The 14,284-nt window shown below is 41.5% G+C and overlaps 1 protein-coding gene across 2 annotated transcripts in view; it reads right to left on the reverse strand.

The window, feature by feature from the left end:
- The window catches only part of ZNF831 (zinc finger protein 831), a 78,471-nt gene that overhangs the window by 13,172 nt on the left and 51,015 nt on the right, over positions 1-14,284 (reverse strand). For both annotated transcript variants that reach the window (XM_075845180.1, XM_075845181.1), the window contains exons 2-4: positions 10,082-13,689; positions 6,109-6,212; positions 5,608-5,726 (exon numbers count right to left, since the gene is read on the reverse strand). In XM_075845180.1, coding sequence (XP_075701295.1) covers positions 5,608-5,726; positions 6,109-6,212; positions 10,082-13,666 — 3,808 coding nt within the window. In that variant the 5' untranslated portion in view covers positions 13,667-13,689. The remainder of the gene's footprint in view (positions 1-5,607; positions 5,727-6,108; positions 6,213-10,081; positions 13,690-14,284) is intronic.

A 14,284-nucleotide genomic window follows, 5' to 3' on the forward strand; every position in this document is an offset into this window, starting at 1 on the left:
GTTATTGGATGAAGAATAGGTTAACTCTCTCTGTTTTTTGGGGTTCATTTATAAAGCCCTTATACCTGTAGACACTATTTTGCAAGTGTTAACAATTGCTCCATTGTTCATACTAGAGTCTTGTTCTTATTTAACTTTTTATACCGTATTTGTGATATATGATACATGTTTAATAAAAGTTTATTTTTTATATGAATTGGCTTTATGGCTCTTTTCTGTCCTTCTGTGTATAGCTGTATATAATAATATAGCAAATTTATTTAACAAATAAGACAAACAATGTTACGGAACCATAAAAAGACAAGACTCTAGTAAAAATATGTGGTATATCTAAAAAATGACTATGTAGCTGAGTATATATTTAGCAAGAAGTCATTTTGTTAAAATAAATACTTTATCAACCTTCTTTAAGAGTAAGGTCATACTTCTTTAACCCCTTAACCCACCAGGACGTGCCCGTACGTCCTGGTGCAGAGGTTAAAGTATGGAGCGGGCTGCATAAACTGCGGGTGTCAGCTATGTATTACAGCTGACACCTTGCACTAACGGCCAGGAACAGACATCGCTCTGATCCTGGCCGTTTAACCGCTATTGATCGCGGAATCTAAGCCGGTAGAAAGAAAGGGGCGGTCCCCTCTGACAGCCCATCGGCTCGACGCGATCGCAGGTTGCCAATGGTTGTCATGGCAGCCCGGGGGCCTTATGAAAGCCCCCAGGTCTGCCTTTTCTCTGACTCTGTTAAGCCCTGCCTCTGGCTGGGGTTAAAAGAAGCCTTTAAAAATGGCAATGTACTGCGATACATTAGTATTCAAATCCCCTAAGGGGACTAATGAAATGTGTAAATATAATTAAATAAAGTCTTCAGTAGTGTACAAAAAAAATATTAAAAATCCCAATTTTGTACCTGAAGTAATGTTAAAAAAATGAAAAAGGTAACATAGCTGGTATCTCCGCGTCCTTAAAAGCTCAAACTATTACAATATAATTTTATTTATCCTGCCCGGTGAACGCCATAAAAAAAAAAATTAAGATTGCCCAAATTGCCGTTTTTCGGTCACCTTAGCTCCCCCAAAAAATGGAGTAAAATATGATGAAAGAGTTCCATTGAACCCCAAAAATGGTACCAATAAAAACTGCAGCTCGGCCCACAAAAAATAAGCATTCAAATCGCTCAATCGATGGAAAAATAAAAAACTTATGGCTATCAGAATAGTGTGACACTAATTATTTTTTTCTTAAATAGTTTTGGTGGTAAAACATAAACAAAATATATAAATTTGATATCGTCGTAATCGTATCAACCCGTAGAATAAAGTGAACCTAATTGTATCAACCTGTAGAATAAAGTGAACATGTTGTTTTTACCGTACAATAAATGCCATCAAAACTAAACCCCCCGAAAATTGGCACTATCTGTTAAGGATCTGCCAGGCACAGCTTCTGTATCCACGCCCATAGGTAATCAGTCTGCACCTGCTTCTATGTCTGTGAGACTGACTCCATCTTCCACCACCCAAGATGGCAGGGTTAGGAGTGGGAGAGCCTATCACAGCCTGGCCAGACGGAGCTAGCTCCCGCCCTCTGTCTATTTATACCTGCCTTTCCTGTTCCTCCTTGCTTGTGATTCTTCTCTGTTGGTTTCCTGGCCCTGCTGCAGCTTCTTGAACTACTTGTCCCTGCTTCGTATTGACACTGGCTTACTGACTACTCTTCTGCTCTGTGTTTGGTACTTCGTACACTCCTGGTTTGACTCGGCTTGTTCACTACCCTCCTGCTCTGCGTTTGGCACCTCGTACTCTCCTGGTTTGACTCGGCTCGTTTACTACTCTTGTTGCTCACGGTGTTGCCGTGGGCAACTGCCCCGTTTCCCTTTGTTCTGTGTTTCCTTGTCTGGTTGGCTGTCGTGCACTTATTGAGTGTAGGGACCGTCGCCCAGTTGTACCCCGTCGCCTAGGGCGGGTCGTTGCAAGTAGGCAGGGACTGAGTGGCGGGTAGTTTAGGGCGCACTTGTCTGTTTCCCTATCCCTGTCATTACACTATCGCTGTTTTTTACCCATTTTACCCCACAGATATTTTTTTACATTATATGGTGCATTAAATGGTTCCAACAAAAACGACAACTTGTCCTGCCTAAAAACAAGCCCTCATATGGTTATGTTGATAGGAAAAATTAATAAAAAGGCATGGCTTTTGGAATGCGGAGAGAAAAAAACAAAACTGAGAAAAACTAACATTGGCCGTGGCGTTAAGGGGTTAAAAGCTTGACACTGATGAGATGTGCCCTAATGCCGTACATGACGAGCTTAATTTAAGAGTCTGATGATTAGGACAATCGTTTAGTGTAAACCTAATGACCCGTTTAAGAAGAAGAAAAAGTTTTCCCACTAATGTGTTTTTCTTCTGAAACAGAGCGTGACTTTTTGGCACATGTTCCTATTTAAGAGAAAAGAGTCAATCTCTAACAGCTGCCCCCCCCCCCCCATCTCAACTTGAACGCTTATAAGGTATGAATAACCCGAATAATGACATGGTCTGTAAATAATCGGATGGTATGCTGCTACAGGTGTCCACAATTGTAGATTGCGATGGAAACCACGTCTCATGTTACATGGTTAGGTTACCGGGGAGGAAGCTGACATCCTATGGTGACACTGCAGGTAACATCTATGTGCTAACCAAAGGCAGAAGATTCTTTAATGGCTTCAAGATGGGAGAAGACATGAAATAGGATTTCTGCAAATACTTTAATTTTATATATAATAAATTCTACAGAAAAAGCTGCAATGAATCTGTCAAGGGGAAAGGAACGGTGGTTGTATGTACATATATATATATATATATATATATATATGTGGTGTCTAAGCTTCTAGATGTAATCTCATCACTCATGTCAATGAGGGCTCCTCAGATGGGTGGGATCTAATTTAAGTAGGTTTTCCCATAAGGGACATTTATGACATATCCACACAATATAATCCCCAAAAAAAAATATTCGAAGTAGCACAAATCCCGATATCAGGAGCGGTGACACGCTGTAAGATCAGACAAACCCAGTCTGACGTAATGTAATCCTCAGAAAAATCGTGGTTGAACAGCAGCACACGTCTCCCAAATTTCCATCAATATTGGTCAAACATCCAGTAAAAAAATGGCAACGTTTCAACCCGTGACAAGTGGAGGGTCCTTCTCATGTCTGTGAGATCCATTGTGGGTAAAGCATAAAACAAGTTTCACATGTCTTGTTCCATTTTTTAATGTGAGAAATTCTATTCACACTTATTGGCAGATCATAAGAAAACAGCGAGGCGTCTGCCTTTGTGCCATGGGAAGATGCATTCAAAGGAGTAAAAGTCATGTTGCCCTTTATGCCACTTTCAGACGTTGGCTAAGAACAGTTAATAAAAACCATCCCACCCACTAAGACAGACTGTTAATCTCTTACATAATCTGCCTTCTCCTGCTATCAATTTGCCGGTTCCCACAACAGAATCGGAAATACTGCTGGTATTTTTCATTACTTTCTGGTCATAAAACAGGATGGCACAGGGTTCTCTTAGGCTATGTTCACACAGAGTTTTTTGCAGGCGAAATTTCTGCCTCAAAATTCCATTTGGAAGTTTGAGGCAGATTTTCCTCTCCCTGCACGCCGACTTTCGCAGCGTTTTTCGCCCGCGACCATTGAGCGCCGGGGGCATAAAACGTTGCGAAATATGCTTTCAAAGAAAGGGCATGTCGTTTCTTTTACCCGCGAGGCGGTTTTACCGCTCGCGGGAAAAAGACACCTCCGCCTCCCATTGAAATCAATGGGAGACTGTAATGACGGGGGTAGGGAAACGGACAAGTGAGCCCTAATCTACCCGCCACTCTGTCCCTGCCTACTTGCAACGACCTGCCCTAGGCGACGGGGTACAACTGGGCGGCGGTCCCTACGCTCAGTAAGTGCACGAGACAAACAGACAAGGGGACACAAGCAAGGGAAAGGGGCAGTTGCCCACGACAATACCGTGAGAAACAAGAGTGGTGAACGAGCCGAGTCAAACCAGGAGTGCACGAGGTACCAAACGCAGAGCAGGAGAGTAGTCAGTAAGCCAGGGTCAGTATGGAGCAGGATCAAAATAGTAGAAGCTGTAGCTGGGCCAGGAAACCACACGAGAAGAATCACAAGCAAAGGAGGAACAGGAAAGGCAGGTATAAATAGACAGAGGGCGGGAGCTAGCTCCGTCTGGCCAGGCTGCGATAGGCTCTCCCACTCCTAAGCCTGCCATCCTGAGTGGTGGAAGATGGAGTCAGTCTCAGAGACATAGACTCAGGTGCAGACTGATTACCTATGGGAGTATACACAGAAGTTGTGCCTGGCAGATCCTTTACAGAGACATTTTCGGGCCATTTTTGACAGGTTTTTTGGCGCGGTTTCCGCGTAAAAACACTTGTATAAAAACTCTGTGTGAACATAGCCTTACAGTGACTCTTGCTTGTTTTTGGAGGGTCCATTTAAATGTTCTTTGACCATGGTTTAATTGGAGCAGTCCAGATTTTCTACACATCGGGGCAATATAGATATTACACTTATTTGCTTTTGGGATGATAACTGTTCAAAAAGATGTACACTGAAGGTATAGACAGAAGAACTAGTAATCATGAGGTCCCATAGCTCTAAGGGATTGTCACATCTAGACTATTAGGACATATGAATGTCATGGACATGTCATAGAGCAAAGAGCCACTAACAAGTAGCGGCTCTGGCGGACCTGGTCTACCCATATTATATTATATTTGATACACATGTAATACTAAATTTCTCCTGTAGTGGCTGCTGCAGGGGAAGTGAGCAGCCAACTGCAACTCCGCCCTGGCAAAATCAGTTGTTTGCAGGGGGCCTCAGGAATCAGGCAGCTCTCATGGGACCAGGGGCCACATCTGCATGGAGGTTATATGTTCTCCCTGTGCAGCAGGTGTCTCTTGAGAAACACCCTGATAGATTAATTAACTTCTTAAAGAAATTAGCCCTAGTGTTTGGGAAATTACACTTTAGGTCATACTGGGCATAGGGACTGATGTGGAGAGATTACAATATCTGGACAAAGCTCCTGAATATGTTGCCGCCATATAAGAAACAGGAAATAAATAATATTAAAATAATTTGTATAATAAGTCCAATCAAAGCTATGGCCTAAGGTTGTGGGGTTGTCTCAAGTGAACAATCTGTTCTTAAATCGGAGCCGCTTGAATAGAAGACCCTCCCCAAGGATGTCCATCTGCCCTTATAGGACAGATGGAAAGAGGTTGATATCTGCATTATATACTTGTACTTTCCTTGAGGTGATCACGAACCTGCTCTTGAGTTATATTACTCGCATTGTGATACAATACTGTTCAAAATACTGAGTTGCAAAATACATTTTTGAGAGTGAAATCTTAGAGGATGGAGAACACAGTACATGGATATCTGATGGAGGTTTTAGGATAGACTCAAAGAATCTAAAATCCTGATGTTCACCCCTGGGGCCTGGTCACTGAAAATATGTTTTTGTGTGCTGTAGTGTTATGACCTGTCTCATTCTCCTCTCGAAAGTTTACAAAACCTCAAAATAAGGTGTTAGTCTGTACCTGACTCAAGAGTTGAAAGACAATTGATATTGTTATACTGTTGGTCTTGGACAAGAGCTTCTGGAGTCCTGTGTTGGGACACCTTGCTATGGGAACGTCCACGGGTACCATCCTTGCTCCTGCATTCGATAAACAACATAGAGACATCACATACTATGAAGAGACCTGCGTAGCCCGAGGCGATCTTTTTAAATCACTCATTGTCCTTATCTAAAACATTAAGAAGACAAGTGAACCATCCAGCCAAACCATAATCACCAAAAAAGAAACACTAATAAGAAATGAGTTAAAATTATGCTTCACCTGAAGATCATTTTCTGTACCAGACATGAGATAGGAGACAGGAAACCGAAGCATGACAACAAAATATTCATGTCTCCATTGCCAACAATATCAGACATGACCCTAGGCAACGTAGTAGTGGTGCCCAAAGTTGTGCTCATGGTTGACATCAACAGATAAATAAAGACAGCTATAGAAAAGAGTAGAGATGTGGCACACCTTTTTACATGCCTCGACTTCATGACTGTTCCCATCTTGCTAGACCTCTTGACCAATGGATGGAAATTGTCATTGTCAGTTTCTTTAACTTCTTCCAAACAATCCTGTAAAAAGGAATAACTATATATAAGAAAGGACATTAAAAAAATAGTTATTTCCATAAAGCTAACAACATCATATTATTACGGGCAGGGCCACCTTTAAACATCACATCACTGAATCACGTCAGAAGACGCCATTGGTGGGAATCAGTGCCCTGACGGCCGTGGTGTTGGAAGATTCCCCAGTGAATGAAAGACTTTGATGACGGACACAGAAATAGAAAAAAAAAAAGGGGGCACAGTGCTCTAATTGGTGGGGTTCTCCGGCTACAGATCACCCCTGATGATATTTTCTGTAGCCCCTGAGATGTTTAAAGGTGAACTCTCCCTTGAAATAATAAACAGAATTGTATAATCTCATGTGTTTATAATAATTGTGATGTCATCGCTTGCAAAGAGCCAACTTTTTGGAGAAGAAATGAATGGAAAATAGGACAAGCATCAATAAAAAAATTGAAATTCCAAAAACTGTATAGAAAAGCCTGAAGGACTAATGAGAAGACAGGACATTCTGGTTTAGAAAACCCATTTCGATTACTTTCTTAGGGAATTCGGAGTTAATAGGCGGGGGTCCCACATTCAGGAACCTCAACCAGGCAGACTGAGCACATCCATTACATGGACAGACACTGAGCACATCCATTACATGGACAGACCATTGATTTAAAGAGGCTCTGTCACCAGATTTTGCAACCCCTATCTGCTATTGCAGCAGATCGGCGCTGCAATGTAGATTACAGTAACGTTTTTATTTTTAAAAAACGAGCATTTTTGGCCAAGTTATGACCATTTTCGTATTTATGCAAATGAGGCTTGCAAAAGTACAACTGGGCGTGTTGAAAAGTAAAAGTACAACTGGGCGTGTATTACGTGCGTACATCGGGGCGTGTTTACTACTTTTACTAGCTGGGCGTTGTGTATAGAAGTATCATCCACTTCTCTTCAGAACGCCCAGCTTCTGGCAGTGCAGATTTGTGACGTCACTCACAGGTCCTGCATGGTGTCGGCCACATCGGCTACAGTTGATTCTGCAGCAGCATCAGCGTTTGCAGGTAAGTAGCTACATCGATTTACCTGCAAACGCCGATGCTGCTGCAGAATCATCTGTAGCCTCTGGTGCCGATGTGTCCTCGCTCGTCTGACACGATGCAGGACCTGGGGAAGTGACGTCACTGCGTGATCTCTGGAGAACACGCTGTGTCTGCACTGCCAGAAGCTGGGCGTTGTGTAGAGAAGTGGATGATACTTCTCGTCAGAAAGCCCAGCTAGTAAAAGAAGTAAACACGCCCCGATGTACGCACATAATACACGCCCAGTTGTACTTTTGCAAGCCTCATTTGCATAAATACAAAAATGGTCATAACTTGGCCAAAAATGCTCGTTTTTTAAAAATAAAAACGTTACTGTAATCTACATTGCAGCGCCGATCTGCTGCAATAGCAGATAGGGGTTGCAAAATCTGGTGACAGAGCCTCTTTAAATGAGAACTGTGTAATATTTAATTTCTCCTTTGGTGGCACTGTAGGGGAATTGAACACTTGCTTCTAAGCTCCAACACAGTTTACAGCTGATCGCTGGGGTTCCAGCAGCAGGAGAGCCTGTGATCAGCAAGAGAGCTTTCCTACAAAAAAAGATAGTCCAAATAATGCAGCTGATCCCTTGGGTGGTGAACTAATTCATAGTGGTCAATGAGGTCAGCTACTTCATCTTACCCTTGAAGTCATGACACTATAAGGGGTCGGACATTGACTTATCTATTGACCTATAGGTGGCACTATAGAGACAGTTTTCTTCCTTCTGGAAGAGATCTATTTTGCATAATTTTTCCAGGAAGCATTGCCCTAAAAACTCCCGACCAGCTTGATCTCTGCAAGGAGAATTAGTACCTTCCAAGAGGCGGTAAATAAGTCCCGGCATGAAGTATTTAAAGAGGCTCTGTCACCAGATTTTGCAACCCCTATCTGCTATTGCAGCAGATCGGCGCTGCAATGTAGATTACAGTAACGTTTTTATTTTTAAAAAACAAGCATTTTTGGCCAAGTTATGACCATTTTTGTATTTATGCAAATGAGGCTTGCAAAAGTACAACTGGGCGTGTATTATGTGCGTACATCGGGGCGTTTTTACTTCTTTTACTAGCTGGGTGTTAGGAATGGGAGTGTATGATGCTGACGAATCAACATCATCCACTTCTGTTCATTAACACCCAGCTTCTGTCAGTGCAGACACACAGCGTGTTCTCGAGAGATCACGCTGTGACCTCACTCACAGGTCCTGCATCGTGTCGGACGAGCGAGGACACATCGGCACCAGAGGCTACAGTTGATTCTGCAGCAGCATCAGCGTTTGCAGGTAAGTAGCTACATCGACTTACCTGCAAACGCCGATGCTGCTGCAGAATCAACTGTAGCCTCTGGTGCCGATGTGTCCTCGCTCGTCCGACACGATGCAGGACCTGTGAGTGACGTCACAGCGTGATCTCTCGAGAACACGGCTGTGTCTGCACTGCCAGAAGCTGGGCGTTGTGAAGAGAAGTGGATGATACTTCTCGTCAGAACGCCCAGCTAGTAAAAGTAGTAAACACGTCCAGATGTAACACACATAATACACGCCCAGTTGTACTTTTGCAAGCCTCATTTGCATAAATACAAAAATGGTCATAACTTGGCCAAAAATGCTCGTTTTTAAAAAATAAAAACGTTACTGTAATCTACATTGCAGCGCCGATCTGCTGCAATAGCAGATAGGGGTTGCAAAATCTGATGACAGAGCCTCTTTAAGGTCCCTGTTTAGTACAATGCACGGCATCAAGTGTCCCTTTTATTTCAGTTTAGATTACCCAGAGCTCGAATCTGAGATGAATACTTATCTGGACATATTACTGAAAAAGTGGCAATTACAGGGTGTTATAAGTAAGTCAACTCAAAATGCATATATAATTGGATTCATGGGAATATTACCACACATTATATGAATTGTCTAACCATCTGTAATATGTTAAGGCATATGAGAATATGTCACATGCCTACATTAAGCCTTAGGAATTCATCACAAATGATGTACCCTGAGGAAATGTATTATGCGTAATGATCAAAGACTTCATAAAGTTCCATGACATTTTGTAATAACATGATCATGATCAGACGCCATATTTGATAACAATTACCAGTCTATCGTTGTGTTGGGATTTGTATTACTACTGTTTGCCTAGGTAACTATTATGTGATATGTTTTCAAGGGGTTGTCTAAGTAAAGACATTGACATCATATTTCAGCGATATGCCACCAATGTCTAAATGGTGGGGTCCATTATAGTCAATAGCTGACCATGTGGTCTATGGAAGAAGCCAAGTGGAGCTGATTGGAGATAAAATGGCATGGTGCATTCCTATTGCACTTCATGCTGGTGATCTGCGGGGGTCACAACGGTCTGACCCTCTCATTAAACATTGATGACATATCGCTAGGATATGTCATTAATGTCTTTACTGAGACAACCCCATGAAAAGAAACGGGACAGTAAAAATATTGACTCCTTTGAACTTTACAATTGGTGAAACCTTTTGAGAAAGCTTTGGGCAGCCTGAAAACAAATAGATCCTTGACCAAATCGGATTTATAGAGGTTAAATCTTATTTGGAAATACTAGGAGAAGACTAACCTCACTGGAAAAATACTTATGATTAAAAGTCAAGAAGAAAAAAAGATGAACAAAATGGATGGCAATAGTGACAGAAATCATGAAGTCATCACTGAGAAGCATGAAGACCAAAGCAGAAGACATAACATTCTGGAGAAACACTTTTCATACATTAGTAAATTACAATATATCTTTGATGAGAAGGTTTCAATGATTTGCCTGATTAAAACACCTTTTGTTTTGCTGACATCAGAAGTGATGACATCACAGGTTTCCCATGAATGGTTGTCCTGTCCTTCATGTCCTTCTCAATTCTTCTTGCATGAGGTTCAGGTATCCTATCTTTAAAGGCATTATTTGACAAAGAAGCATAAACTGAATATGACTTTTCCTTTTGCTCTGCTGGGAGTGGTAGACATCTATCGAGCCAGCACCATGTAGACTTCGGTTCTGTGCTCATTGTTGAAAAGGTGACCTGTGTGACCCTAACAGTGCAGATACCAGATTGTGAATCTTTTGTGGAGAGCAATGAGTTTTCTTGGTTTTGACATCCTGTTGCTTTCCAATCAGTTTGTCCAGGCTGAAATATATCTAGAAATAATGGATCCTGAGAAGGTTTGGTAATGTCATTGGTTGACATGGTGTCACTGCTTACCAATGCTATAGAAGACTTCAAATCGATTTGTTTAGACATTAGGTCGTTGTTCTCCGATTGCATGGTATTGTCGCTACAGTGGAGCGCAGGTTTATAATAAAGAGTATTATATGTAACTCCCACCTCTCTATGATCCTCAAGTGTATGACGTCTCTCTCGGCACATGTCATCTAACCTGACTTTTTGGTACTGACTTCCCTGAGTGTCTAAACTTTTGTTCTGTACTAGATGTTGGGAAATCTTAGAGGAGCAACATGTAGGAACACATTCTTCATTAAGACTTATCTTCCCAAAGGGGGCAATTACAGAGTCGTGTTTCTGTGTCAGTTTCAGCTGATTTTCGAGTAAGGTTTGATGACATAGTTTGGTTGGAACAAGAAGGGATCTTGCGTTTGTATCTTCTGTAATGTCTAACACATCAGTGTCTTTGGAGGAAATACCAGAAACTTTAGGCTGGTTTGACTGTGCGCCAGGTTCCTCTACAGAAGTTCCAGTGAAATTAAATTTTATTAAGTATCTTGGAGAAAATAAAGTTTCTTTAGATGTGGATGATGGCTGAGTAGTTGGGATAAAAAGTTGTTTTGACTGTGCTGGTATTTGTCCAGAATATTCTCCATGAGAAAGAAGAACATTCTTACTGAGGATGGTGGAAAGTGAGTGACAAGATAAGATAGTGTTAGCTCCATCACCACCTAACGTTCTTGAAGTATTTACAATATCTGTGATGGGGTCCACATTCTTATTCTGATGCTCAACAGGATCTTCTGGAATGTCCAAGGAAACGCTGTATAATACCTCGCCTTCTAACTCTGCCACCTTAAGTTTTTTTCTGTCTGATGGAGATCTTTCATGGTTTTGGAAACTGTCAGTATAAAAGGCTTCTAAACAGTCATGCATACTTGAAATACTTGGTGCTTTTTGCTGATGTTCAGGCCCTGCAATACTTATGTTATCTGAGACAAAAACAGAAGGAGCTGAAACATTTGCTAGAACATTTAGTGAACAATCTATTTCAACTTTGGGCTTATTTAGGTTACTTCTGAACTTCGCTTCAGGCTGGTTTCCTTGGCCACTACCATCATTATCTAGCGATAACCCCAAACAATTCTGATGATTTCTTATAGAAATAGGAGCATCCATTCCTTTGCTGACGGAAGTCATCGTAGAAGTACATGTAAACTGCAAGCTTAAAGTTGAAGGTGAAACCATGGGTATAGAGACAAGATTTTCAGATAGTTTTCCCGTTTCACAAGCTGGTGGCAAACAAATTTCATTGCTGATCGGGCCTTTTGACTCTGGAGTCTCTTGTTTTGTTTTCTTTACCTGTTCATTCTTCTTATTTTTTTGATAAAATTTCTTGAAGGTTTCATCCCCATACATTTGCCACTTTTCATGAGAGAACATATTTACTTTTCTTTGTCCACCTTTTTTATTTGATGTTTTAGATTTTGAGGGAAGTTGATCTCCTACAACCATTTTCTTTTCCCTAATTTCTTCAAAAGTGGTGGAGTCGGAAACATTGCTAATTTGCATCTCATCTACGGCAGCTTGTCTAACAAGTCCACGAGGATGGCTACTTGAAAAGTCCACTGTGCAGGCTGTGGCAGTGTTGGAGAGTAATAAATTGCCATAGCTGGCATTTAAAGGTTGTTTTCCTGAGACATGTGATTTAATGCTATGTGCAGTCAGTCTATCTTTTAATCTTCCACTTTCCACAAATGGTAAAGAGTTGCTTCGAGTCAATATTATGTTCTCTATAGTTGTAGATATCTGAGTTGGTACAGAGTGAAAAAATAGAGGTTTGTTCTTCTCTGATACATTAAAAGTAGTTTTGGCAGCGCAAATGGATACCTTCTTCCTGTTGGCATCAAGGGACTTGATGTCAAAGTGGAAGGAGTCTTTGAACGTATATGGCATTGGCAGGTCAATGCTGCCTTGCTTTGACAGAGCAGTTTTTCGGGGTCGAACATTGTCCAATTGTGTATTATCCACAACCGCTTTATTCTGAGAGATCAGCATGGAGATACGTTCCTCCAAGTTCTTCTTCTGTGAGGATGCGGTTTTATCCTCACTGTCCCCAGGACCAAAACCTGGCATGTTCTCTGATTCAATACTGCACTCACTAAGGCTATGAAGAGGACTTCCAGCAAACATTTGAAGATCTGCACTGTCTGAATGGGATAAGTATCCAGAATCTGTACTTTCACATTTTTTAAGTTTCCTTTCAGAAGGAGAAGAGTCCCATTGCTTATCTAGACAGGCTTCATGTTGTCTCTGTAGTTGACCATGCCTTCTTGAAGCTGTAGACTTTGGATCCATCACTGTTCTTTGTTGGTTCGGCATACCTGGTGAGTCAATGGTCTGAGATAAATGGTCAGAATCACCATGTGCCTTGACAGATGATTGTGTAGATACATCGTCTTTGTTTCCTGGTAAATTATCATTTTCTAGATTTTTGTTCTGGATGAACTGATTTTTATCCATACAAACATCCCTCGTTCCACTACTGATATCAAAACATGTGTTTTTTCCAACTTGTACATGGAGCTTATCTTCATGACAACTACCACAATCGGAATCAAAGCTCTGCTTGGCATTGTTGACATGAGTTTGTGTCCTTCTATGTTTGTAAAGGTTGCTTTGGGTTTTAAATGAGATACCACATATGTTGCAAGGAAAGGGTCGCTCCCCAGTATGTGAGCGAATGTGCTTTTCTAAGACGCTTGGCTTCAAGCAATCCCGACCACAATGAGCACATATGTGCTTTCCAATACTCTTTGATTTTCCTAAGCTTGCACCAATGAGACCAGCAGGGGAATTGGGACTCAGAATTGGTAAAGTGTTCAAAATATTCAATGTGAGAGTCTGTGCTGGAGTTTTTTGGAGGATGGTTTGAGGCTGGGGGGTAAATATTACAGACAGGTTGGCATTTTCAATGGCAAAGCTTGTACCACCAGATGCTAGTTGAAAGGGTGTTTGTTGACCTTCCTGTTGGGCAATTTGAACTACAGGCAGACTGAGGCCATTTAGAACCACAGCTTGCGGAGATTTTCTTTCAGTTGTAGTGGAGGATTGGTGGCTATCGATACTTGGTGGAGCATTAGAAGTGCATGAAGGCCATGCCAAGCTGGATGACAAAACTGACACATTTGATGCATCCATTTCTACAAGCTCTTATGCCGTATCTGCAGGGAAAATAGAGAAAGAATGATAATTCTTACCAATGTAGTAGTTGTAATATTAAATGTAGTAGTTGTAATATTATTACAGAATCAACAACAAGATGGGAGTTTTTCTAAACATTTGGAAAACTTAAAACACATACTACGCGCTACATTGCAAAGGTTCACTATAGGAAAATACACAGCTTCAGTTCTATTGGAGGAAAACCTGTATCTATGTGTCTACGGTTGTTTCACATGAATATGGCAGTATTGTGCTGCTTCTGTCTTAAAGAAACCCTCAATGGCCATTACTTAGTTATAAGCAGGGGTGTAGTTGTAGGGGGTTCAGTTGCACCCAGGCCCTGGTGCCTGAGGAGGCCTGGTACTAATTTTGATAAGGGCCCAGGAGCTTTGGATCATGCTTCTGGTCATAAGGATATTCCGTGTATAATAAAATAAAACTGTGGGGAAATAAAAAGAACCCACATTAAAGGGGTTTTCCCATAATCATTATTTATCACCTATCCATAGGATAGGTGATAGATTTCTGATTGGTGGGGGTCCGACCATTGGGACACCACTGATCACCAGAATGGGCTGACCTTGCTGTTCCTGG

Source organism: Rhinoderma darwinii, chromosome 13 (genome assembly GCF_050947455.1).
Source record: "Rhinoderma darwinii isolate aRhiDar2 chromosome 13, aRhiDar2.hap1, whole genome shotgun sequence".
Classification (NCBI taxonomy): Eukaryota; Metazoa; Chordata; class Amphibia; order Anura; family Rhinodermatidae; genus Rhinoderma; species Rhinoderma darwinii.